Source organism: Calypte anna, chromosome 18 (assembly GCF_003957555.1).
Source record: "Calypte anna isolate BGI_N300 chromosome 18, bCalAnn1_v1.p, whole genome shotgun sequence".
NCBI lineage: Eukaryota > Metazoa > Chordata > Aves > Apodiformes > Trochilidae > Calypte > Calypte anna.
The window spans coordinates 7,185,604-7,212,289 of NC_044263.1; the positions used below are offsets into that span (position 1 = coordinate 7,185,604).

The 26,686-nt window shown below is 38.8% G+C and overlaps 1 protein-coding gene across 1 annotated transcript in view; it reads right to left on the reverse strand.

The window, feature by feature from the left end:
• The window catches only part of CA10 (carbonic anhydrase 10), a 158,608-nt gene that overhangs the window by 31,394 nt on the left and 100,528 nt on the right, over positions 1-26,686 (reverse strand). Inside the window, exon 4 of the mRNA XM_030461832.1 lies at positions 6,430-6,615. Coding sequence (XP_030317692.1) covers positions 6,430-6,615 — 186 coding nt within the window. The remainder of the gene's footprint in view (positions 1-6,429; positions 6,616-26,686) is intronic.

Sequence of the window (26,686 nt, forward strand, 5' to 3'; positions counted from 1 at the left end):
CTGTGTAGAAATGGACTGTGGTTAATTGCTATGGATGCATGCATTGATTCTGGAACAATATGATTCATACCTGACAAAAATACCCAGTAAATTCAAGCATTGCCTTTTATCTTCCTGCTCCATTTATACTGTCCTAGGGTCACCAACTATTTTATTGCTGCTTTCAGGTACAGTAAATACATTGGCATTATCATAGAATCATAGAATTGGCTGGGTTGGAAGGGACCTCAGAGATCATCGAGTCCAACCTTTTTACCACCGTTGTGGTTGCTAGACCATGGCACTGAGTGCCACATCCAGTCTCTTTTGAAATATCTCCAGGGATGGAGAATCCACTACTTCCCTGGGCAGCCCATTCCAATGCTTGATCACTCTCTCCTTAAAGAAATTCTTTCTAATATCTAACCTAAATTTCCCCTGGCACAACTTAAGACCATGTCCTCTTGTCTTGTTGAAAGTCATCTGGCAAAAGAGACCAACGTCCACCCGGCTCCAACCTCCTTTCAGGGAGTTGTAGAGAGTGATGAGGTCTCCCCTGAGCCGCCTCTTCTCCAGGCTGAACACCCCCAGCTCCCTCAGCCTCTCCTCATAGGGTCTGTGCTCGAGTCCCTTCACCAGCCCAGTTGCCTCCTTTGGACCTGCTCCAGGACCTCGATATCCTTCCTGAACTGGGGGGCCCAGAACTGGACACAGGACTCGAGGTGTGGCCTCACCAGGGCTGAGTACAGGGGCAGTACCTTAGTGACTCTTTAGTCAGTGAAACTTTTACTTAGCATCTTGATTTTTCATCTCATTTTTCTCTGAAAAGTATTTTAGGAATGTTTAAAAAATTTATTGCTAAGTCTCAATTTATAAAATATTTTGGGTTTCCAGAATGCTTCCCTGCCAGCTCTGCTGTTTAGACTATTTCAGCAGTGTTCTTCCTCAGGCCATACTTTAATTTCTTCTCCTATGGACCATGCTTTCAAATCCCCAGGGCTCTGCTGTCTAGAAGGATGGGCAGCCTTGTCAGCTCCAGGTGGTTTTAGAAGGGAGACAGAGCAAGCAGCCTGCTACCAAAAGACTTCTCTGTCAAAGAGCTGAGTTTGCTGATGAAGTCAATAGAGGGTGGAAAAGAATTTCCACTGGATAATTCTTAAATGAGCAGACAACAGTGAGGTGTGAATATCCTTCAATCTGTGCTAATATATTGTTCAATCCTATTTTCTGTTGTATTAGGCAGCAATAAACAGCCACTTAACTTGAAATACAAAATTGATTTTGGTTTAGAAAATCACAATAAGCAAGTGTTGATGCATAAGTGTCTTTGGCCTTTAATTCTGCATTTCACAGATACAAATATTTTGTAAAATTTTGGGTGAAGCCACCTGTAATCTTTAGGGTGGGCAGAGATGCATTCTTGCAACTAATACTCATGCTCATCTCCCACTGATTTTTAATTACTCATGTGAATAGCCTCCTTATATTGTAGTGATGACACTAACACCACCTATTCCTGATTTATATTCTGTTTCTATAGCAATTTAATTCATTATCCTATTGACTTTCTCCTCTGATGCTGAACACTAATCTGAAGGTTATAGAAATTTTACTAAACCACCCTTCCATTCGACACATGTTCCCTCAGCTGGTACTTTCCTCAGAGGCTTATTCCTCACCATTAATAAATGGTACACTAAACTTATGTTCTGGCTGAAATACTTAAAAATGACCTGCATATTTTCCCAGAAGGTCTCCAAAATGTAATACAGATGTCCTGTGGCAACTGACAGAGCTGAATTGCAAACCTTGTAGGGATGTGGTTATGAAGAAGCAGCAGATTCCTGTCCTTTTGCTCTGGGATATTGTAACTGATGTAATGATCCTTAACTGAGACAGGGACTGCATGCCAGCAGGATTTGAAGAACCATGTGAAACTTGCATATCCTCACATCAGTGAGGAGAATATTTTATGGAGAATAAAACAGAAAAACAGACCTGGGAGAGGAATCTGAATATTGGGGAAGTGTAGGGAACTGTGTGGAGAAAACAGGGGCTTTTGTGAAGGACTGACCCAGAGATTAGAAAAGGAGGCAGCATCCTGGGCTAGTTGTCTGCCACCTGAGGGGTGCCACCAAATGTCCACCTTCCAGGTGATGACTTTTTTGAGGTGAAGATAGGGGCCTTATCAGATAAAAGGAGATGTAAGTGGCTTATAAGAAGCAATACAATGTAGGGTTGGCCTGTACTTGCTTTTTCTGCTGACATTCTCGTTAACCATGACTTGCTCTGTTTTGCCAACATAACTACAGTAGTATTACAGATGCACTGCTTTCAAGTAAAGGTTTTTTGGTTATGTTTTTCTATTATTAGGAGTATTATTAGTGATGATGATGTTTTCTTTGGGAAGGCTACTTAGAACTAGACAGGCAAATCAAAGGTGTACAAAAGATTCTGGTGGCAGGGACACTGTTTCTGATTTAACAACTCAGACTACTCTAATTCTGCAGCAGGCAGGATTAAATTATTCCAGCTGGCAGTATGCTTCTCATAGGCTGTCTATCTGACAGTTCTGCCTCTAAAAATACCAGAAGTTGGATTTGCAACACTGATCTCCCTGATAAGTAATCCTTTACTATCACTAGAAGTTCCCCACTCATGGGGAATATGCCTGCAGTTAAAGAAATTTGCAATCGTAGGAGCAGGGTGGTATTCAGAATTTTCAGTCCTCTCCTTGAATTTTTTTTTCTTTCTTTTGTATTTTACTAAGATTTCCTACTGGCTTTTGGCAACAGCAAAAGTAAATCTGAGTTCCAAACTGTGTATAGTTTCCAATATGTGTTCATTTATCTAGAGATCATTACAGATTTTATTTTACTATATATATAATAGGTGAAACCGTTGTGTGTTGATAATCTCTGTCAATCGGTTTTTGAAGGCTGACTTGGAGGGCAGAGAAGAAGAAATTTATTTTTTTCATGTGTTATGGACTATGTTCTCTTGCTTGAAAGTCTCCTGCCACTGAATATTTGAAAAGTACATAACCTCAAATAATTAAACCCCTTGACTTTCTGCCTTTACATTGCTGAGGCTACTACAGTGCACAGCCATAAAGTGCTTGAATGTCTCATGTAGCACATTTCTCATTTTTCTGCTTAGGAAAAAAAAAAAAAAGGTATGGGATTTTATTACTTTGCCACATGGAAAAGCTGAAGGGTCCCATTTGCACCATGAAAGTTTGGGAGGTTGTTAGCTTTTTATTTTAACAAGGTAGCACCTGAGCAGCAGTGCTCTGGTAAATTCTGCTGTATTTCTGAAAGGAATTTCTGCTGCTGTCTGGAGGGAAGATGCTCTTTCTCATTAAATGTTATAGGCTCTGAAGCACTAAAAACTGTTTTGCACAGAGGCAGCAATCACAGATGATTGGTGTCTTAGCTGGGGACTTTGCATGGGCCAAGATTTTCTTCTTAATTGTTATAATACATTAGGATGCTTATGCAAAGTGTAGGGAATTGTCCCTCTGATAACTACTTGAGTGGGTTTAAGTTTCTTTATTTAAGCATTCAAAAGCCTGCCTTTTCTTTCCATGTTAGCAGTGCCAAACATATTGATAATAATTTGGTACACAGTTTTAAAGCCCTTAAATTCAAACTATTTAAGCATTAGCTCAGTTATTCTGCTACTGAAGTGATAATTAGGGGCTAAAAGGTAACCAGATTATTGTAGAGATGTCTCTTGACAGCTTTTACACCCAGTTAAATGTTTAAGCCTGGAAAATGCAAGCCTCTTGGTATCATTCAGACCACACTGTATTTTGAAGCAATCTGCTGTTTCTAGATAGTTTTTCAGGCTCAGTACCACTCCAGTGCTCTCTAGCTTGCTCTGGGTACCTGCCCACTTGCAAAACATCATTACTAGGCAGAAAGAGTCTGAAAGAACAAACTTTTTGGGTGTTCAGTGGGATTTCCAGATGTGTAGAGAACACAGCAGCTGATTCAAGATATATTGGGGATGTTTTAAAGCTTCTGCCTTGCAAACACTTGGACTTAATTTTGGTCTGTTTGAGCCAATGTAATAGTTTTCTAGTGCTGTGAAGGAGAGGAGAAAGAGGTGTTGCTCTGTCCTTGGACCTGCTCCCAGGTTCCCCTTCTCTCCCTGCAAGATGCTTGGGGACCTCACTGAAAAGGAAGGGACAGACATGGCTTGGAGTGGATGGAAGGAGGGGTAGGAATGAGCTGCTTGTGATCTACTGGAATGGTCACAGTTCTTCAGTAACTTCAGCCTTGGGAGTTGTTTCCCCAGCAAAACAGAGCTTTCAGTAAAAGCCACAATGGGTTTGTCTAGCAGAAATAAGAATAGCAGTAAAAAGGCAGTGCCATGGGAGTTAGCAGTCAGGCAGTGTAATCCTGCAATGATTTTTCTCTGGGTGCCTACACTTGCTGAAGCTTAAAGCAACAAATACTCATTGCTATTCTTACCTGCACTGACTAAATTAAACCAATGCACTTATGAAGTTATTTTTCTTTATCCCCTCTCCTCTGACAGCATCATCCAATGCAGAAGTGAATTGTAATTAGTAGCAACAGTCTGGAAAGCACAGTACAGTAGAAACACATCCTCTATATAAGTGATCACTGGAAGATGTAATGTCTACAGCTCCCAGCAACTACAGTAAGAAAACTGTAGGCAGTTTATCTGACTTTATGATAAAGTCACTTATTTATACAGACAGGATTTGTATGGGTTTATGTTCGAAGAACACAATCAGCTGCTGCCCTTCACTGAAAAACTGAGCCCATGCTGTACAGCATGATTGATTTGAATCTGTGCTTGTACTTTGGAGACAGTGTGTGTTCTATAAATAAGACTTAATTGTGCAGATACAAGTTCACATTAGTAATCAAGGCTTGACCTTTTTGGAACTTACCTGGCCAGCTGTACAAAGCAGCTATTTGAAAAACAAATCCTCAGAGGACAGAATTCATCTCTCCATCTGAAAAGGAGGTGTCTCCTCTAAGCTACTTGGTCTCTTGTTTGTCTTTGCTCTGTTGCCAAGGGAGATTCATCTCCCAGAGTGATTTGTCCTGTCCTAAAAGGTTCATATCTGGCTACCAGAAATGATCAACCTCTAAAGATGCTAAATCTTTCTATTCACTGCAGGAAGAGTTCAGATAACTGGATGAATCCTGTATATGCTGTGGATCCAGCTGTTCATGACTCAGTGACAGTGGTTTCCACTTGGCTGGGTACTCTGCTATCATGAATAAAACCTTTGAGGTCTCTTTTAGTAAATAGCAAATATGAATAGTACTTCAAGACTCCTACTTTCACCAAAAAACCTAGTTAAGTATTAATATTAAGAATTTCAAAGCAGTGCTCAACATTTCATTTCATTGTAGTCTGATGAATTTATAACTTTAAAACCCCCCTGCATTATGCTGTTACATGATACCAAATGCAATGGTATCATTCAACCAGATTTTTACTTTCTTGTTCAGTCAACTTGCTTTTGTTTGAATATTGCTCTTCTGTAAATCTGAATAGCAAGAACTTCATTTATTACAGCATACTTACCTTTCAGCTCTTAAAGGAGTAATACATTACATATTCACTTATCATAGAATTCAACATAGGCAACCAGAAGTTGTGTAAGACATGAATGATTCCATGGAAAAGCTGCCACTGGCTGTATTATACGTTTATGTAGCTTATAAAACAAAGCAAAAGCTTGCCATCAATTGTAACACCATCATTTGACAACTCCGCAATTAATTCCCTGCTCTTAAATAACCACTGTTGCACAGTGCCAAAGAAAATGCCATGCATTAACTGACTCATCACCAGAATTTATGATAGATAGTACAGATGTTAATTCGATTATTCATCTCCAAGAAACTAAGTGCTTTATCTGGAAAAGCTATCCATTTTGGTCTTCTGAAAGAAGGGTAAGAGGGATACCTAGAGGATCTTTAACAAGAATCCCTACAGTAATATGCAGTTATTCTGATGCATTAAATTTTTTTTTTTCAAGATTTTACTTATTAATTCTGCCAGGTTTTACCTGTGGAGTCAACTTTATTTCTTGAGCAGACCAATATGGTTCTGTGGAACCATTTCTAAAGTTAACTATCACCTTATTTTTACATGAATCAAAGATGGATTGATACCCAATCTCATATCTCATAATACTCAGGATATAAAGGACCCATCCAAAATTACTTGATTACTCTTTAGTGCAGATGAGCCTGTCAGGTGTTTATGCATACAAGGAATACAGCAGTTTCATTTTTTAGATATGAGATTTTTAGACACAATCTGCAGGGCACGGGCACGCAGAAAGAATTTCCCTGATTTTCGGAGTAGATAAAGGACAAATCAGTTTGCAAAAACCTCCAGGCAGAAATGGGAAGTGAGTAATTCATGCTGTTAACTCCAGAAATGTTGTCATACCTCCCCAGAGAAAGCCTGTCCATTGAGCAGGTGCTCTGAGCCCTGGCTGTCTTCACTTCCAAAGTGTAACCGGATCTCCTCCAGGCGGTGGCTGTACGTCATCGGCCCTCCGGAGATGTTGACCAAATGCTCTTTGTCTAATCGTAGAGATACATGTCTCCCTGTGTTGTACATTGTGCCACTGACCTGAACAAAATAAGGAGGGAAAAAAAGCATTTTTCTCAGTGTAATTTATAAAGCCTAAAACCTTGCTAAATGTACTCACTTTTTACACGCTCTCATTTCAACGTAGGAATGCAACTCGTGAGCTGAAATACACAACCTGAGGTTATACTTCAACTCCTTCTCTGAATCTTATACTGTATATTGAAATATTTTGCTAAATCCCTATTTTAGCCAGGGGCACGTGGTTAGCCCAGCAAGTAGCATTGTTATACTTCTAAATACATAGGCTTTAGAATAGTTTTTAATGCCAGGTCTGAATAATGGCTTCACAACAGAACTTCTGCACTGGAAATGGGAATATAGCAGTTGACATAAATTATATAAGTATGCTTGAACTTGTCTGAAATTTAACTTGTTTTTTTCCTTATTTTAATTTTTATAACAAAGTTATCCAAAAGTAAAGGGGCTGCAAAAAGCAGGGATATAGTTGTTTATATATACAGGGAGCCTTACTCCTGCTGGACTTGCAGGTGAAAACTTTCATTGTCCTCCCCTGCAAGACTCTTTATTTTGCTGTGAATATTTTATGCTTACAATTGCCAGATACTTTAGCCATAGTGGTACAGAATAAATTACAACTTCATCATGTATTTCTACTTCCTACTACATCTCAAATAGCTGTAATGGTCTTCAAAGATTCATCTTTATTTTTAAGAAGACTGAGTGTTATGCTTCATTTGGAAACTGATTTACAGCTACTGTAATGAAAAAAGAAAATGACTGTGGAAATTTCTTATATGGAATATAACTCTGTCATAATTTCCACTGCCATAGGGGAAGAGTTCCTATAGTAAGAGGTTCCTTAATTTATGCTATTAGGAAGTGAGATATGCCAGTGTGAGGTGAAGTTGTGACTTATGTAAAAATGGAATACTTGGATAACATTCATTGACTTTAAGAAGAGGAAGTGTAGCAATAATATGCTTTGTTGAACTCCAATTTAAAATTAAATACCTGACTATTATGTATTATATTCTATACTACATCAGTACTACAGTAATTAACATTGCTGCAGTGTCATTTATATCTAATACTAATTACTGACTTGAAATGACCTGTTTTCTTGCACAGGATATTGTAAAAAGTTAGACTGAACAGGCTGTGTAATAGAACTAAATGGGTGAGATTAAGCAGCTTTTGATGGTTGTTTTCTGTAAACTTCGATACAGATGTTCTGGTTTGGTGTTTGTTCCAATTCAAAATAAGAAGTCATACATTTCTTATTAAAAGTACTAAACACAAATATTTCTGTTCCTTACCAATAAAACATCTTTTTATTTGAAAATGCTCCCCAGATTTTTGGCTTGATTTTGCATACATGATAATTAAACAATAAGTTGAGTTTAATAGGTGGAAAAAGGTCAGTTTATTGGATTTCAGTACACTGCATATGAATGACCTAAAACTGCTAATCATAAGTAACAAATGTAGTTTAAAAACAAATAGGGAAAAAATGTTTAAAGCCTCTTATTCACATTTGGAAACTCATGCTTCACTGAACACAGTTACCTTTAGCAACTATGCAAAATATTCAGAATCCATTTTCTTTCTTAAATTGGTACAAATCTCAAAATAGGGAACTATTATGTTCTCTCTTAAGGTAAAAGTGACCCAAATAACCCCTCGTATGAATAAAAAAAATTATCTGTACAGCAGAGAGAGAGGAAATGGATGAGAGGCAAATCTCTGAGCAGGAGTAACGTTTGTCTTTCTCATTTCTCCCCTCATAAAAATGCAGTGCTTGTAATGAGCTGGTATTGACAGTTTTGCAACAGAACTTCCTCTCATAACTGCAGATAAAGAACACCAGTAATGCCCTGAAATACCTGATATGCCTCATTTCTGACCTGCAGGGAGGCAGGAACACCTGAAGTGAGACTGCATGGGCACAGAGAGGTGTTACCAGCAAATCCAAGGTCTTCAATATAGCAAATGTGACATCTTGACATTTTATCTGCCTTCCTAGGTTTAAGTACTGGTTTTCTTATGTTTGTGTGGCCACATGTACCAGATTCACATAATCAGGACCAAACTGCACCTTCAGGCCATGCCCATTTTATTTCTTTGTGTCAACAGATACCACCAACACTTGCAACTTGCAGTGGGCACTTCTTATTTATCTTATTCATTTAGGCACTAGAAATGACACCCCAGAAAAGAAAGCATGTATTAAAGCATCAGTAACAGTAAAAACTGTTCCCAGAAAACAGCTACATCCAACACTGTCACACTACCCCTGTAGCTGACCCCAGTCACATCACCCATTAAGGAACATTTCAAACCAGGCAATTTTACCTGTGGCAAAATCCCTGAGTAGTACAAAGCACGTTGATGGGCTTCAACCTTAATTGTGGAACAGTTCAACTTTGGTAGACTTTAATTAAATTATTAACATATTCCTGATGTAGTTATTTTCTATTTAATCTCTCTCATTTGAATTCTTGCTTCACAGAGCTCTGGGCACATAATTCCCCTGCAGCATTGTTCTCCCTCTTTATCTTGACACAGGAAAGCCACACAGGCACACTCAGCTAATACATTCTGTGCTACGTTTCAAAGTAAGAACTGAATACCCATTTGGTGTCTGTGTACAATTTGCTGGTCCTGAGATCACAAAAAAAAAAGTCCCAATTCATGCCTTTGAAAGGTAGAATACAAGCAAAATCAATAAAAATCCATTCCTAATGAACAAAACTCTTTGATGCATGTTTATCTCAAAAGCTCTACAGTTTTCATAATGACCATTAGGAAAACAAAACCAACCAAACCATGAAACTTTTCTTTTTTTTTCTCTAATGTTCTTTAACCCTGTATTTGTGGAAGCATTTTTGTTGTGTTCTACTTAACCATAGATCATGTTCTTTTTGTCTTTTCTTTCATAACTAGTCCTGAACTAAATATTTTTCAGAACTTAGCTGGTTTACATCGTTACTTTTCATTGTGTTAAAATGCCCTTTAAAACCCTGGGCAAGAGAAGCTTCAGGAAAAGAAGCCTGTTTGAGGGTGAAGCCATGCTAGAAATGTTAGGAGGAAATGCAGGAGGAAAGGAGAAGGAGCTGAGATGGGTTCCTTGCCTTTCAGCCTCAGGCTATATTAGAGCTCACTGTCACCTTTCTGTAAGGGGTAGAGCAGGCTCTCTGCTTCCCAGAGGCCTTTACAAAATAACAGAATATTGCATTTTGGATTTATTCAGGTAGGAGTGGTTTGAAGATTAATTCCAAGAACATTTTAAACTTGTATCAGTGCCTGCCAGTGGAGAAACACTGAATGTAAGGAAGCAAGAAAATCAATTGTGTGTGGCTGTCTGCTGGGGTGTCCTTGGATCTTATCTGCAATATTAGATGTTCCTTTCTTGAGGATGAAAATAGAGTCCTCTTAGAGTCCTATAGTCTAGAAAAAGAAGAAAGCAGCTCTGCAGGTTCAGGGAGAGGTGGGATTTCCTGCCCTGATAGCAGCAGCTCACCTGCTAATGTCACATACTTTGCCATTTGGTGTCCTTATAGCAAGAGCAGCAGGTGACCTGGGGAGAGCAGCCCAGATCCTAAGGAGCCTGCAATGTGCCATTGATTTTCTGCTCAACTCCTCTCCCCCCTGGAGAGGTTCCTGGAGGCACAAGTGCTCCATGAAGATATTAAAACACTAACTTTAAACTGTTCCTAGTCTCTGCTTTAAAAATGTAAAAAATAAGCCTGCATTTGTCTTCTGTCTCACTGGGGAAATAAATACCAGTGCTGGGTTGTTTTATTTTCTTCCTGATACCCAGGCAGGATCCTATGCAAAATTTCACTCTCTAGCTCAGCTCACCTGAACTTGAGTTTCTAAGTGCAATGGTAAACTTACTGAAGTTTTGTTCTTGAGTCTCTTAAAGCCAAATTCCTTTCATTTAACATCTTTGGTTGTTTTTCATAGTATCTTGACTAAACCATATTCTGTGATGTATGGCACTGTCCTCATTGATTTGAACTGATTGTACTGTAGAAGTGTGTTGTCTGTCTTCTGTAAAGCTGAGACTGCTTCAAGGTTTCAAAACGGAGTTTGCATGGATTTCAGGGCAAGTCTGATTTGAAACCTGACTTTTAGAGACAGTGACAAAGCATCACACTGAACTAGAACCTCAAATGTAAACTTCTGAGGTTAGCTGGTTCCTTTATATCAAAGCAGTGGCTAAGAAAGAACATGTATTTTCTTTATGTTGTGCTTATGGCATCCTGTTAGACTTAGGAGCAGTGTTCTGCTGCTCTCTTGATTTTCAAGCTGTTGTTAGAAGGGACCTAATCTGGAGAAAAGAACAATTTTACAAAGTTATTCTTCTGAATCAAAGTTGCTTAGAAACAGCATTCTTGAAGAACTGAAGAGATTAATGTAGTTAAATAGGAGACAATTTTTCTACAGATTTCCCAAACTTCTGAGAGCTTCCTCCTTATCCTGCAGGTATTCTCTGTGTCTGTACAGATGTAGACACGCACATGTATAACAATTTAAAATTGTATTAAAGAATTGTTTTATATAGTGTATTCCATTTTATTTCAGCAGATTTGAAGAATATTTATACACTGGAATAGTTATTTTTCATAATCTTATTTTCCATGCCTTCACCTTTATGCTTACTCATTGCATGCACCAGTGAGCAAGAGAAGCTGTGACCCCGCCGCTGTATTACAGCATTTTCAAAATAGTTTTCACTAAAGACCGTACTCCTGGACCTTGGAAATCTTCTGTAGATTTACTCATAAATCTCTCCTAGACGTAGAAACAACCGAGTGCATCCCGTTTTTTACTTTTAAGATCCCTTTCTAGCTGTTTCCTGCAAGCTTCCTTGGTGCCAGCAGATAGCGCTGCCCACCCATCCCGTGGATCTTCACCTCTGCACCCCCGGGATTTGCACAGCCAGGCAGGAAAACCCAAATTCCTCTTTTTTATCTGTGTGACAGGGCTCTAATCCGCTGAGGAAGTGGTGGTTTCAGCTGGGGGATAGAACTGTGGGATCTGCTGCATCAGTCCAGCAGGTTTCTAACCTACAACCCGGGGCCTGAAGGATGCAGGACTCTGTAGGTTGCTTGAAGGCCATCAGACAGGCAAAATGTCCAGAGTGCCTTTTTTGGTAAAGATATAATAGATCTTATGTTGTGTATATTTAAAAAAAAATATAGGAGAGTTGGATTTAAAGGTAAGGAAACAGCAGAGGTTTGATACAGTGCTGCTTCTTAGGAGGGAGCTGCAATATAATTGCTGAGCTTTGAAGAACAACAGGCATCACCATCAATATTTGATTAGGAAAGGCCTGCATGGAAAGTGTAAAGTGTAAGAGAGAAATGTAAAGATTATTTGAATCTTTTCATCTTCTTAGTTGCAAATTTTTAAAAAGGAAATGATGCTAATGAGCCCAGTTAACCCATCTACCTGCCTATGTAATGTGTCATCCATCAGCATATGATACAAGACACTTTTATTTTGCTATTTGAAAAAGCTCTGGTTTCAGTAAGAATCTTTCCCATTTAATACTCTGCAGTTTTGTCTGTTTACTTTCCTTAAGTGCCTGATCTGTAAAAAACTTGGAGCAGACCTCATAAATTAAATATTCAAACTCACTGGTTAATGAGCACAATATGTCAATTTTTGCTGATCAAAACAATGTGCTTCAATAATGTATACACCATTCTGTAACAAAAATATAATTTTAATAGGGGACCTGCAGGGTCACACTTAGTCTGAGATAATTTTATGGCACAGGATGGGAACAAATGAAACTGCTCCTGGGACAATGCTCATCTCCCACAGAGTCTGTGGATGCCACATGCTGCCTTTAAAGAGCTAATAAACTGCTCTATTGTATTTCCATTACTCCATTAATGCAATGATTTTTGCTTGGTAGTAGCTATGAAGCCTAAAGCAGATGCAGCCAAATTTATGGTGTTTAGCATTAAGAACTGCTGGGTTGCTGCAGTTCCCCAGCAGATTAGGCCCCAGTAATCACAGGTATCTTCAAGCAGTTCAAATGGGGAAGGGATTAGGTTGAGTTTCACATTTTTTGTGCTAATAGGTAAAATGAGGCAGAGATTCCATTAAGATCACTGTCAGTGGGTTTTTTTTGTTTTTTTTTTTTGAAATAAATACTCTTAGTGCTATGAAGGCTGACACAGATGTCTATTGTGGTAGATACTGGAGTAACTTTGGTTTATTCATTAACCATGAAGTGTTGTGTGCCTGCATCATGCCCTAATGTTCAAAAAGATGTTCTGGGGTTTTCTAGGAAAGGTTTATACCATGGGATTTCAGAAGGAGACTCAGCAATTTGCAGTCCTGTGTGTCTACAGCCACCTTTTTACCACTGATAAGTCTTATCCTGGGCTGTGACACAGTTACAGGCATTATATAAAAGAGGGGAAAATTACATTTGTGTTGCTCCTTTTTAGTTCATTAACCTTAGTTTAGAATTAGGCTAAGTCAATAAGTAATTGAGAGAATAACTGGGGCTTAGAGAAATCATTACCCTAATTTAGTATTGCAGTCTGTAACAAGATTTTATTTTGATGAATCTGCATAAAAACCTGTGTTAAGGATAATTTTTGTCTCTGATAAAGTTCTGAAAGAATTGCTTTTCAGAAACCTGAAGGCTTGCATGAATTTTCAAAAAGCTGTGAGTGGTACAGAAACCTACAAACTTGTGAGAAATCTGGATAAATGAAAAATTACTTTTTCCATTTTTTAAGGTGGGCTTAAAATGTAAAATCAAATACGTTAAAATCCCAAGGGTCTAACTGAGACCCTTTGTTTAGGTATCAAGATGCACTGACCTTTGGTAGCTGCCTGGATTTCAGAGCTCCCTTCTTTCAGAAAGCTCTTTGGCTGAAATGCCAGAGGTTTTCCAGTGGAATCCAGATCAGATAGAAATTTATTGGACGTATACTGAATCATAGAATCATAGAATTGGCTGGGTTGGAAGGGACCTCAGAGATCATCAAGTCCAACCCTTGAATCACTGTTGCGGTTGCTAGACCATGGCACTGAGTGCCACATCCAGGCTCTTTTTAAATATCTCCAGGGACAGAGAATCCACTACTTCCCTGGGCAGCCCATTCCAATGGCTGATCACCCTCTCCGTAAAGAAATTCTTTCTAATCTCCAACCTAAATTTCCCCTGGCACAACTTAAGACCATGGCCATGAGTGTGTTTCCCTTTCCTTATGTTTTCCACATAGCAAAACAGTCTTTAGAGCTTTACAAGACCCAGAAAAACTCATTTGCTGTAGTTCTTTATTTCTCTAATTCTTTTGCTGCCAGGAAGCTCTAAGTTTCTATGCCTGTCCAGTTTTCATAAACCCTGTTTAGCAAGGAAGGGACCACTGCTGGTTGTTGAACTCCCCTGATCACTCCAGCCAAGAAGTTCCAAGAATTCCATGAAAAAATAGCAGTAGAAATGAAAAGAAGAATCCCTAAAACTCAAGGTTTAGCCTGAAAAGAACGAAAGTTTTATCAGCTTTTCCAGTAGAAAGGTAACACATTTTTGAAAGCAGTACATTGAACACAGTCAAGCTTCTTCCCCCAGTCACTTCCAGGGAAAAAATGCAAAATTATTTCCTGAGCCCTGTATCTCTCGAGGTAAATTAGTATTTAGATAACTTGGAATTTGACCTCAACAAAATTCATGATGTGTCAAGACAAATCCTCCGTGGCATGCAAACCCCATGAGCTGTTCAGCCTGGTAGCATATTCTACTGTGGGTTTTTTTTTGTTTTGTTTTTGTTGTTTTTTGTTTGTTTGTTTGTTTGTTTTTGGTTTTTGGTTTTTTTGTTTGTTTGTTTGTTTTTTGTGGGATGTTTATTTGTTTTGGGATTTTTTGATTGCTTTTGTTTTGGTTTGTTATTTGAGCTGCAGGAGGGAGCTGTTTTGTCCTGGCCTGTTTCTAGTTCTTTAAAGAAGGTGAATAAATTAGCCTTTCCTGTTCCAAACTGTTCCTGTTTAGCAGAGGACTGCTCTACTTTGCTCATTTTATCTGCCTCAAAAGCATGTGTGTACCTTTTTATGTTAGGAAAACCATGTAACAGCAGTAGAAGTAGAGGTAAAAGAAAACAAACAAACAAATCCTAACCTGAACATTTTTCCTGACATGTCACTCTCTTCTATTCTTCCAGAGCTCTTATTTTTTTTCTCTTGACAATGCACTTTAGAAAACTTACAAATGCACCTTTTTTTTTATTTTTTAAGTTGTTATTATTAAGTAGAGCTCCCTAAAGAATTATCAGTTCTAGCTGAACTACAAAATGTTCAAATCTGCCTCCAATTCAGATGCCAGCACCAAGGCAGCTTCTCCTCCTCTGAGCTTCCCAGACTTGTGCTGGGTGTTTGTGATCATTCCAGTGGATGCACACACAAAACTCTTGCAATCAGGAGGCTTCCTAGGACTTCCCTTATGAGTACTCTTCTGTTAAAAGTTGGACAAGAGATTTTGTGGTTTATTCTGTTGTTTTGCTTTGGTTTTTTTCCATCCCATGTTACCATCTGGGCTTCTCGATTGCCTGGCCATGGGGGAAGAGCTGAAGCTTTGTTCAGAACTGTAAACTTCTGTAGAGCTCCTCGTGTATTGGAGTGGTGTAAATGAGCATTTTTACAAGTAATCAAAATGATAGAAAGCTCAGAAAGACAATTTTTCTCCTACATCATTCCCAACCACATTCTATCCCATGCAGAGTGAAAGACACTTTTCTGCCAGCCCAAGCAATGCTGAAATGGTGAGAAACTCTTCTGAAAAAGGCTATTAGAAAATCAGGTTTTGTAGCATGCCAATTTGCCACCACTTTCCCTATTTCTCTTGGTCACTGTGCTTATCTAAATGCAGATTTATCTGGTTTTGGAGAAAAGTCCATGAGGAAAGGGGTTATGGGATAAAGTCAGCTGGGGATCAGCATAACACTTAATGCTTTTCCAATAGGGATACAATTTAGACTGGATAGAATCTTAACTTCCCAAGCATAAAAGACAACTTCCTTTTTAAGGAGTGCTTTACTGTGTATGTCCTAAAGACTTTCAGGCATGTCCAATCTGTAGAACCAATAATGTTATAAGTTAATTTTTATTAACTTCCTTGGAAACACCTTGTAAAATTTGAGTTCATATTCAATTATGGATCAGCATTCCATTTATTAGCAATTCCTTTTTGTCCTATTTTTTTTATATATTTTCTTTCTCTGTAGCTTGCAAACCAGAGGCAGAATGCTCTCTACTGCCTGTGAAGTGGTGTCCTTAAGCCTGGGTGTTGGCAGATGCAAGTGTGTGTTTGCATTTCTATTTACAGTGTAAAGACAGCCTTGTTCTTTTTATCCTGGAGAAAAACAAGTTTCTCTCTCACACTCAGCTGTTTTCACCTGCAGTAGAGGAACAAACTTTCTATGTGCTTCTCTTCTGACTGACTGGATAGGACTTAGGCAGAAGCTGGTCTGGAGCTTTCCAAAGTGAAGTCCTGTAGGTCAGAGTAAGTATTGCTTACAAGTCATTAATGAAAAATTCAGGACACTTGGTATTTTTAACAATTTTAAATGCAGATTCTGAATAATTGGCCTACCTTCCCGTGAGCCACTGAAATCTGTCAACAACCTCAGATTTTATTATGTAATTGAGGAATGAATAATCTAAGTAAAGATAGGAATGCTTCCAGGCCTCCACTTACAGGAGAATATCCATTCCCTGATGTAACTGAAAGATTTGTGAGTCTATTGTGGCTTATGTCTTATTATTTTCATACCAACTATTTCTAAAGTCTAGATGATGCCTAATAAAGTCCTTTAATCATCTTTAAAATGACAAACCTATTGATAAAATGAGTTTTCTCCAACGAGATATTGCTATATTGATTTTAGTACTCCATTTTTAATAAGCAGAGACTGTTCAGAACTGCTTGCTATGACAGCCTTGAAAGTAGGGCATCAGCTGACTTGGCAAATGGCTGAATTGATACAGGAGGTTTTTGCTAGAAATCTAATCCATTATCCCTCTGTTGTCAACATTCGTTTGCAATAAGGACACTGGGCCAAATCTGCTGCATATAAAACCAAACAGGTGGGTTCTGTGGTAGATTTCCTCTTTCCAGAGGTGATTTCAGTTCCTGAGTTGAATTCTGCAGCCTTGATGCCAGCTGCCAGCCCTGAGCCAGGGAGCAGGGGGCTGGAGCTGCTTCATGGGAGCTTTGCTCAGCAGGGCCTGTGCAGGGTTCTCGAGGGAACAGAAGATGGGGAAGGTGGAGAAAAGGCAAAGCTTTCTGATCTAAGTCAGAGATAGCCCCAAATGATAAGGGCAAAAGAATGCAATTGTTTTTAATTGAAAAGAATTTCCAACAACTGACTTCTTCATGGATGAAAAAATAACTCAACCATCTTCACCATTCTTACCTAGGTCACTTTGGTATTGACGTGGGGCACAAGTACTTTTAGATAACTGTGTGGTTACTCACAGTACTCAGGGGGGGTAATGGAAACCCAGTGACTCAGTCTAAGGGTAACACTCTACAACTCCCTGAAAGGAGGTTGGAGCCAGAGGGGGGTTGGGCTCTTTTCCCAGGCAACTCTCAGCAAGACAAGAGGGCAGGGTCTCAAGTTGTGCCAGGGGAGGTTTAGGTTGGATATTAGAAAGATTTTCTTTAGGGAGAAGGTGATCAGACATTGGAATGGGCTGCCCAGGGAAGCAGTGGATTCTCCATCCCTGGAGATATTTAAAAAGAGACTGGATGTGGCACTCAGTGCCATGGTCTAGCAACCGCAATGGTGGTTCAAGGGTTGGACTCGATGATCTCTGAGGTCACTTCCAACCCAGCCAATTCTATGATTCTATGATTTAAAATTTCCTGTAGTTGCAAAAATATTTTTCATCACTGTGAATATTTCAGTTTTATAGCAACACAAGAAAGCTGTGCATACATTAAAGAACATTGTGGTGTCTTTAAGCAGCATCTGCTCAGCCTGCATGCTGCAAAAGGCTTACACACCTGAATGATTACTTAAATAACTCTGGTTAAAGGGGCAGAAGGTTTATATGATGACAGAAGATCTGTTATTAAAGAGAACAAGAAAATAAACCAGTACTCAACTCTTGCATACATTAGACTATAATGAAACGGAGAGGCAAACATCCTAAAATGTTTCAGTTTGAAACAGAAAAATGTTTCCAGCTCAAGGGTGAGGGTAACTGTTGTATTTTTGTGTATATAAAAATACATTCTGGGACTAAAAGTATCTATGTAATTACCCAAACACATCGGTGTCTATTTGTGTGTCTTGTCAGGGGGATGTACTCAGTGGGTAGTGCCAGCTCTTTTACAAAAACTTTTTTTTTCTTTTTTTCTTACAAGCTTGTGCTTTCCTAACACAAAAAGGACTTGTGACATAAATTTATAGAGGATAAAGCATTACTGAATCACCAAGGAATTGCTGAACAAAACGTGTTATATACAAGCTACAACTGACAACATAGTAATAGGTACTGAGTAAAAACCTGAATAAAAGTGGTATGGCCAAATCACCTTTAGGGGATTTCAGTTTTTTGTTTTAAATACTATTGCTTGTTGTCTTTTTTCATTTATATATTAAAAAAAAAAAAAAAAAAAAAAAAAAAGATTTAATACCCCTAAATCCCTGACTTTCATTCCTCTTATGTCCTGTCACACAAAGGCAAAACAAAATCAAAGCAATGGGTTTTAAGATAAAACCCCTACATTCCAGGCCAAACACCAAACAGTGTTCCTCAAACTCTGGATGCTGTGAGGCAGTGGAGCTCAGAGTAGGGACAGATGAAGACTGATGACCCAGAAGTGGTCCTCACATGCTGAGAATCTGAGAAACACTGATCTAGGTCAACATCTTCCACACTCAAGCACCTCAGCAGACATGACCTTATTCCTAGATTTGTTGAATAAACAGAATTCTCTAAGTCCAAACAATTCAATGGAGACAGCTGCTTTTAATAATCTTAGAAAACTCCCAAATAAGTCCCTTAGGCTGTTAGGAAAATGTAAATCTTAATGTTTTCATCAGTAATTGTGTAAAGTTATTCCCTCTTCTTCATCTCTCAGTCTGATGAGTGTGGTTTCCTTTTAACATCCTATATATATATATATGGGTACTCACCACACCTACAATTGTCTTTTTCCTGTAGTACCTCTCCCTGTGTACCTCAGCAAATTAAATACATGTGGGAAGATCCTAGAAATCTCTTCTGGTAGCACCATTGTCTGTTTTGTGTTTCTATTTGTGGTGCTTGTAAAGTTTCTGAATGTTTTCTGCAACTTCCTGCCTGAAAGATCTCTAAATCCTGACCAAAAACGTGGCACAGGAATGGGTGTGTTTTACCCAGTGAAAAATACTCACTAAATGCTCACCCTTTCATTTCCACGGCCCAGTGCTTTATCCAAGCTGCTGAACCCACTTTTTCTCCTGATCAAGGCTGTGGGACAGATTATAAATTCTTACCTGAATACAGATCTGGGAGAGCTGCAATAGCACAGAACACAGGAATGATTCCAAACACTTTGTCAGCACTGCCCTACCCTCCTTTCTGAGCTTGAAAGGATGAGCACACCTTTGTGTATCTCTACTGTAGCTGCAGCCTGATATTCTCCTGTTGGAATCAGCAGAAGTGAGATGAGGTGATAGTTGTTCAGGTAGCTGTAAATTTTACTACCTTCTAATTAAAAAATCTCCCTCTCTTTAAGGACATTTCCTATTTAACTGTAGGGAAAATTAGAAGCTTCTTGAGAGCAGAGAAAAAAGCTCACTTTGAGCCTGTTACAGAATGCTGAAACTGTTTTGCTGCAGAATTTTAGACGGAATTCTCTAACATGTGTTTCACATATCTCAAATTGGGAGACTTCAGGTTCTGCTACAGGGTATCTATGGAGGAGGATGGAAGTTCAGGAGGAAAGTTTATCATTTGTCTCCAGTATTCAGCATGTGCTGCTGACTTGCTTGCATCTCTAGTTGTTAGAAGAGTCTTATCCATTTAATTTCTGGATTCCCATTGCAAGTTCAAAGACCATTAACTGGTAAGAAAACCCCCAGCATACACCTTTTGGTTATATCTGGATAACCAATATGTACTCAGAAGATCTATCTGCAGAAATTTTGCTCTACTCCTCAAACATGGGCCCTACCTTGGTTACAAGGTATTCAGAAGTCCTTCTCCCCCTGGTCCCCGCACTGCTATATGCAAAATTTAATTCTGGAATAAATGTACAAATAAAACAACACCAGATATGGCAGAGAGATTGAACAAACCCTTATGAAACACAGAACAAAGAAGAGAATAAATACTGGATGCCTGGATGAACTTCACATACTTTTAATTAATATTTTAGCTGAATATATCAGCCCAGACAGAATAATCCTGTGGTATTCCAGTATGGGGCTGTGGTAATATCTAACCTACTGACATGCTGTTCCTAGCAAATCAGAGACCTCAGACTTAATCTGCATCATCTAGAAAGCATGTGTGCAGAAAATGTGTAATGCCAGATCTTACTATGAAAAAGAAGATTAAGGCTGAAAAAGGATTAGAAATTAATTAAGGAGCTTCTTCATGTTTTCTGATAGTCTTCTGATCTGTGTCCAGCCTATCTGCTACTGGGTCTCTGATGATGCAGTCAGTGATAGTTCAAACCCAAACTCTACAAAGGTTTTATCATTATGCTTTAGGAAGAACTGTGCTGTGGGGTTTATTTTCCTGTTCTCTACTTCAAATCTATGCAGGGATCAGTGAGAGAGCTGCAGACTAAAGCCCTGAACTTTCAGGGCTCACACTGCTATAGCAAGGAGCCCTTTGGTGATGGCAGATGGGGGATGTTCCACTGCTGCAGGAACAGAGCAGGGAATTGGTGAAAAAACTTCAGAGGTAGCAGCAGGGATCTGAAACAGCCCCAGCCAAAGGCAAGGGAAGTGGTCAGAGCCCTGAACTGACCCATAGGGAGATATCAGCTCCTCTCTGGGCAATCTCTTCCATTTCCCAGAGTTAAGAGAAATGAATCCTGGACTTAGTTTTGCTGATGAGAGCTATGGGGTGGTTTAGCAGCCTCCAGTGCAGATACACCCTGCCCCAACACCAAGGAGTTAGGCACTAACTTGAAAAATATTACATCTTAGGAAGTCTCTGTCAAGCTTCGGAGGGTTTTCACTGAGGTTTTCAAACTTAAAGGTTCAGAATATACAGCAGAGAAGAATTAATATTCATTGATATTAATTCTAGTTAATATTTTAAAAATCAGTGGTGATATTTACTGGACAGACAGCTTTTCATTTGTCACATGGGGTGTTTCCATTTTCTGGAATTTCATTACACTCCTCTAAAACTCAACCTTCACCCCAGTGAGACAGAATTATCATTATTTTGTTTGGAATTTACAGCTTAACTTGCACACAAGTGGTATTAATACTGCATGGCTGTATGAGATAGTCTATAAGCATGGCCTGCAAGCTTGTTGCAGTGAAAATCAAATGTACTTTATCACCTTAGTGAATACACAGGTATGAGCAGGTTCTGAAGTAGAGAGAGTATCATATGCACTGACAGCACTTATGAAAGGAAGGGATGATAAAAGAGCAGTAAACTATTTTTTGAGAAAGATTAGAGAGTTGGGTTTCAAAAGAAAACTAGAAGAGCTGACTTGTCAAGTGGAAAGATTTTTACTCATTTTTTTTTTCTAGCAGAAACAAACAACATTCCCCTTCAAGCCTCCCTAAATTCACAACATTGATAAATTAGACAGCAAAGAAGCCCTGAATTTTAAATAGTAGCTTATAAAAATGTTAGCAGTGGCTGAAAATTACTATTGATTATTGTTACAGGATGCGACATGATTCAACATGAATTGAGACAAAATCAAAGCATTCATTTCTTACAAAATTTGAGTATATGAGTAATGGCATACGGCTGTCATCCTCACCTCTTTGGTGTTTAATAAATTCCCTTTTCCAGGCCAAATTCATAGGAGAATCCTACCTGCTCTTGCATGCATCTTGGGAGCTGCTTAAATTTCCATTTCTAGCTGCAGGTTAGCACATTTCCATATTGCTATGGGCTGCTTTAGCACAGCTGAAAATTTCTTCTAACTTCTCTGTTGTCTGGGGGATAGAGCAGAACATTTCTGCTTCCACACTGACACATCCATCAGGTCCTAAGAGGCCCCCTCCTTGTCACTAATGTGTGCAGAGCCCTTTCCAGCTCTGAACCTCAACACTGAAGGCTTCAGGCTGGGTGTTTGGGAGGATCTGGCATCAGAATTATTACCCTGCTGCCATTCCAACAGCTGCATTTCTGTGAAATGAAATTAGATCCATGGTGACCATGGCCATGCTGTTTGGTGTTCTCCACCAGAGGACTTGGAGCTGCTGCTGACAGAGGCAGCCCCAGAGCCATTGCCAATCCCATCCCAACTGGCCCTAGCAAGCTGAAACAAGAAACTTGTTTAAAAACTCCCTTTGCTGCAAGTTGTGCAGCCATGAATTCATACTAATTCTGATGTGCAAGAGGTCTGTTTTCAAACTGCTGTCAAATGATGTTATTTTTGCTGAGAACCCTAATACAGAAGGTATTTGCAATCTGTGCTCTGCTGGATTGTTAACTAGCAAATTTCCTCTAGTTTTCTATAGCAAAATCCTATTTCTAGCAAAACCTGTCATTTGGCAGAACTTGTATGTTTTTAAAAAGACAAACTTCTACTTGCTATTAAAAAATATATGGGAAAGGATAACTTCAGGGAATATCTAACAATACCTGCAAAATAAAGGAAGGGATTCAAATCTGCTTCAAATCTGCACTACATTTAAATTCCTAGTAACTTTTTTTTATTATGGAAAACACAGCTACCAGCTGTTCCTCCTTATCTTCTGATAGTAGATTGATAATTATTGGGTGGCACGTGTGTGCAAATATTTATTTATAATTAACTTTATGGGTTGGTGGGTTTTTTGGGTATTTTTGTTTGTTTTTTTTTTTACCACCACAGCTCCTCTAAGTCTTCCAACAACCAAGCAAAGGTGCCATTGGGATCACTAACTTGTACATTTTCTCCATATGTGGCACACCCAACCTCCTGTTCTCACATATACATTCAGATGACTGCCTCAAAGTATATTTCATGTAGTAAACACGTATATAACAATTATCATATAAACATCAGATAAAATGTAATACAATACAGCTATAAAAGGACCTCATTAAAATCTATTTATCCAATAACTTTTGCCAGCTGGAATGGACTCATTGCCATTCGTTTGTATGGAGCCTGGTGGTCTTTTTCTCAATGTCAGTGTGAAACAGAGTGATTCTCATGTTGGATTTACTGTAGTACAAATAAATCCAGTGGCTTCAATACAGTTACTTCTGATTTACACTGTTGTGAGAGGAGAATCTGGCGTAGAGTTCATAGCAGAGAATTTGTAAGTGACCATTGAAAAGATAAAGTATTCAATATGCAGAGGGAAAGAATTCCTTGCAATGATAAGAAATGCTTCTTTATCTATAGTTCACTTAGTTTTCTGCTTTGAATACTCAGTCAGTGACCATTTATAGCAGAGCACAAAGAAATCAGGATTATGAGGTATTAAATCAGGTTTAGGGTAACTTTTCCACTTGCCCTAACTCAGATGGCTGGAAAGTGGGTGCTACATTTACTCCTACAAGGCAAGTGGTTACTCACCTCATGCATACACCAAGTAGGAATTAAAGCAAAGGTATTTGCCTAACAAACTCTGGAGGTGACCTGGCAATTTGGTCCACATACCAATTTTATCTGAAACACTTCATTGTGTCCAAATATTTTGGTTTTCTTTCAGATTGAAAATTCCTTGGTGATTTCTTTTTTAAATAAAATGACAAAATGTCTCCTGGCAATACAGTAGGAGATGTGAGCATTTCTGGAAAAAATTTAACATGCAGATTATCCTGTAAAAAAAACCCTCTTGAAAACACTTCTGTCTTTGTTTTGTTCCTTGTGGGCTTCCACCATTTTTTAATCCTTAATATGTAGCATCTGTGTATATGTATGTGTACGTATATACACACACACAAAAGAGTTGGTTATTTTTATATTAATTTAATTAAATTGTTTCCAGTCTTTATATGGAAACTATTTAATAGTTTTCATGGATTTATTTCTAATTGATAGAGAAACTAAATACAAGGCAGATGAATCATGGTTTAAGAGGGGCTGCATCTCTATAACCAAACTAATTTCCTAATACAAACTGGTATAAAATGCAGTATAGGAAGCATCAGAAGGGGCTAAGGAAGTTTCAAGCCAGGCTTTTCTTGCTATCATAATTTGAGTGAAAGGCACATATCATTTCTTTGGTTTATCAAGGGAGATTTTAAGAGGCCAGATCACTCAGAAGATGCAGTCCCTTGTCCTCAGCTGTACTGAATAAACCAAACCTTCACTGAGCTGGAGAGATGTACTATAGATGGCTGGAGATTTCCCCCAGATGACCACAAACCTCTCAAAAGCTGGCAGCTAACAGCACACTGCATTTGTGTCTGAATTCCCACATGTTCCTTTCCTACCCATACTCTTACCCAGAGTATATTTTGAATTGCTAGGAACTTAAACACCAGTGAGAGCTCTCTCTGCAGCAGCAGAGTTAGTGGGCTATCTTTTCAAGTCCTGGGAGACATCATAACTGAGTCTCTGTCTTGTCTTGTTCCAGGCACCTGAATTGAGGAATATGTATAAAAAAATAGTCAAAGACCCAGGATTTTACTAGGAAATGAAGGGTGGGAATCATCCACTGTAGCACTGTATCTATTCTCAGACTTTAAGGATGCTACCTGTGTTCCTAAACATTCCTATGATGTCTGTTAACCAGAATATGCAACAAATTATTGGATCTCCAAATACATTGATAAGATGCCATGCTCCATAGATGAGAGACATCTCTTTTGCTTGTGTGTGAGAAGAGTTCAATAATGCTCTGAGCAGTTGCAGCTCCATGAGTTTAACATGGTCCCTAAAATCTTAAACATATGCTTAAAGCAGCCACGTAGGAATGCAGTAATAGCAGTGGTATGAGGTAGAATGACACAGTTTTAAAGAAATGGACTGCTTTTTCACACAGTACAGAGGTGAAGCAAGATCTCCCATTTGAGGCACACATCCACTGGCATCTCAGCTCTTGAAGTCCAGCACTCAGCCCTTGTCTGTTTCTGGAGAATTCATCTCCTGCCCTTCTCCAGTCTCTGTAGAACACCCCACTGATGTGTGCTGGGCTGGCAGTGATAGATCAGCCCATCAGTCATAAAACTTGTTTGGATTACTATCTCCCCAATTAATAGTGATATTGTAGGAGAAAAGACACTTTATAGATTAGTTAAAATCAAAACAAAGCTAATGCCTTTTCTGGTAGAGAACTTGTACAGAATAGTCAGGTACATGTGACAATTTATGAAGACATAATTTTTTTGCTTGTGTATTCCCTAGGCAACAAATTTAAATAATCAAGAAAATATTCTGGAAGTGTTTAAGCAACCAAAACCATTTACTGTACAACTAACTGCATTAGATTAAGTGAATTTCCGTAAATCAAGAGGAAGAATTAAATTAGTGGAGCAACAGTTTGACAAGTTTGGCTTCAAGTTAGTAGACATAAGCAAAATCGTTATTTAAACATATTGTTAATTATGTTTTAATCAAGAACAAATTGAATGATAGCTGTTAATTAGGCTTGTGTGCACAAGAAAATTTGACAAGCATCAGTATTCTAGCAGGCTATAAATATGGGTGTTTGCAGTGTTATACCTGGGAGATGTGGGTGAGGGAAAAGGGATTGCACGTGGGTGTGCAGGGAGTCTGAGCAGCAGCAGGCACCTTGCCTGCTTTGTTTCAGACTAAAATTGTTTTGCTGTTTCATATATCTGAATGAACAGAGGATCCAATGCTGTCCTCAGTTCACTCTGGGCCACTGATTTACTCATTTTTCAATCTGGTGTGCCAGAGAGGATGCCCAGAGAAGACTCACAGTCTTTATGAAGTGCAGTCCTTGTCCATACTGTTACAGCCAGAGTCAAGCATCCCTGTTCCATAGAAAACAATGGCCCTGGAACTGGGAGGAAGGATAGGTCATAAAAGGGTAGAATCTGCTAAATCTGTTTTATTCTTAAGTATGTTGTGTCCTGCAGATTGTAAGCGTACAGATGGCATTGAAGTTCTTGATAAAGGGAAAATATTTGGCTCTGTACAAAGATGTTTTGTATCTTTGTATCCCTGGCTGATCTGCTAACCTCAGAACCAGCCCTGGCTGCAGTGGTGTCCCCATTCCTACATGGTCACCAGCAGTCTGGGAAATGAAAGATGAAGTTATATTAACTGATTGCTTCTGTGAACCAACTTGTATCACACAAGCTTCTTGAATTCAGCAGCTCAGCTAAAAGGACAGCACAGAACATGCAAGCTTGGTGTGCTGGGAGAGCAGTGAGCAGAACATCAGTGCCATGAGGTAGACACCAGCTGCCCCCAGGCTGCATGTCAGCATCCCTGTGCTCCCAGCACTGAGAACATAGCAGCTTGCAGCTAACATCATGAAAAGGTGAAAAAGGTCCTAAGACTCTTCCAGTTGGATTGCTAAAATGTCATCCCTGGGTTGACTTGCAGTCTGAAGAGGTAAAAAGCTCATAAGTAGTTTGGTCTTCTAAAAAAAAGCTCTGAAACTTCAGTTCCTGCTAGTCAGTGGGCTAGGAAAGTTCTCAGTGTTTCTAGAAATGAGATCATCAGCTTAGTGTGGAAGAGATCTTAACCCATACAGTAATAAAAATATGAATCACCCACAAGCTAGTACCAGAGAGCAGTTATTGTAGGAAAATAAAATGTTGAAAGCCATCATGCATTAAAACTCTTATGCCTCATAGTGCATAAATTTTTTACATTCTTCTGATAAAAATTGTTTCTAATGTCTGTAATTTAGTCCTTTCTATTTTTGTTGCTTCCCATTACATTATAAGAGTAAAAGAAAATTAAAGGTTATCATTAAATTGCATGAGTTACAACTTAAAGAAAATGTCAGTA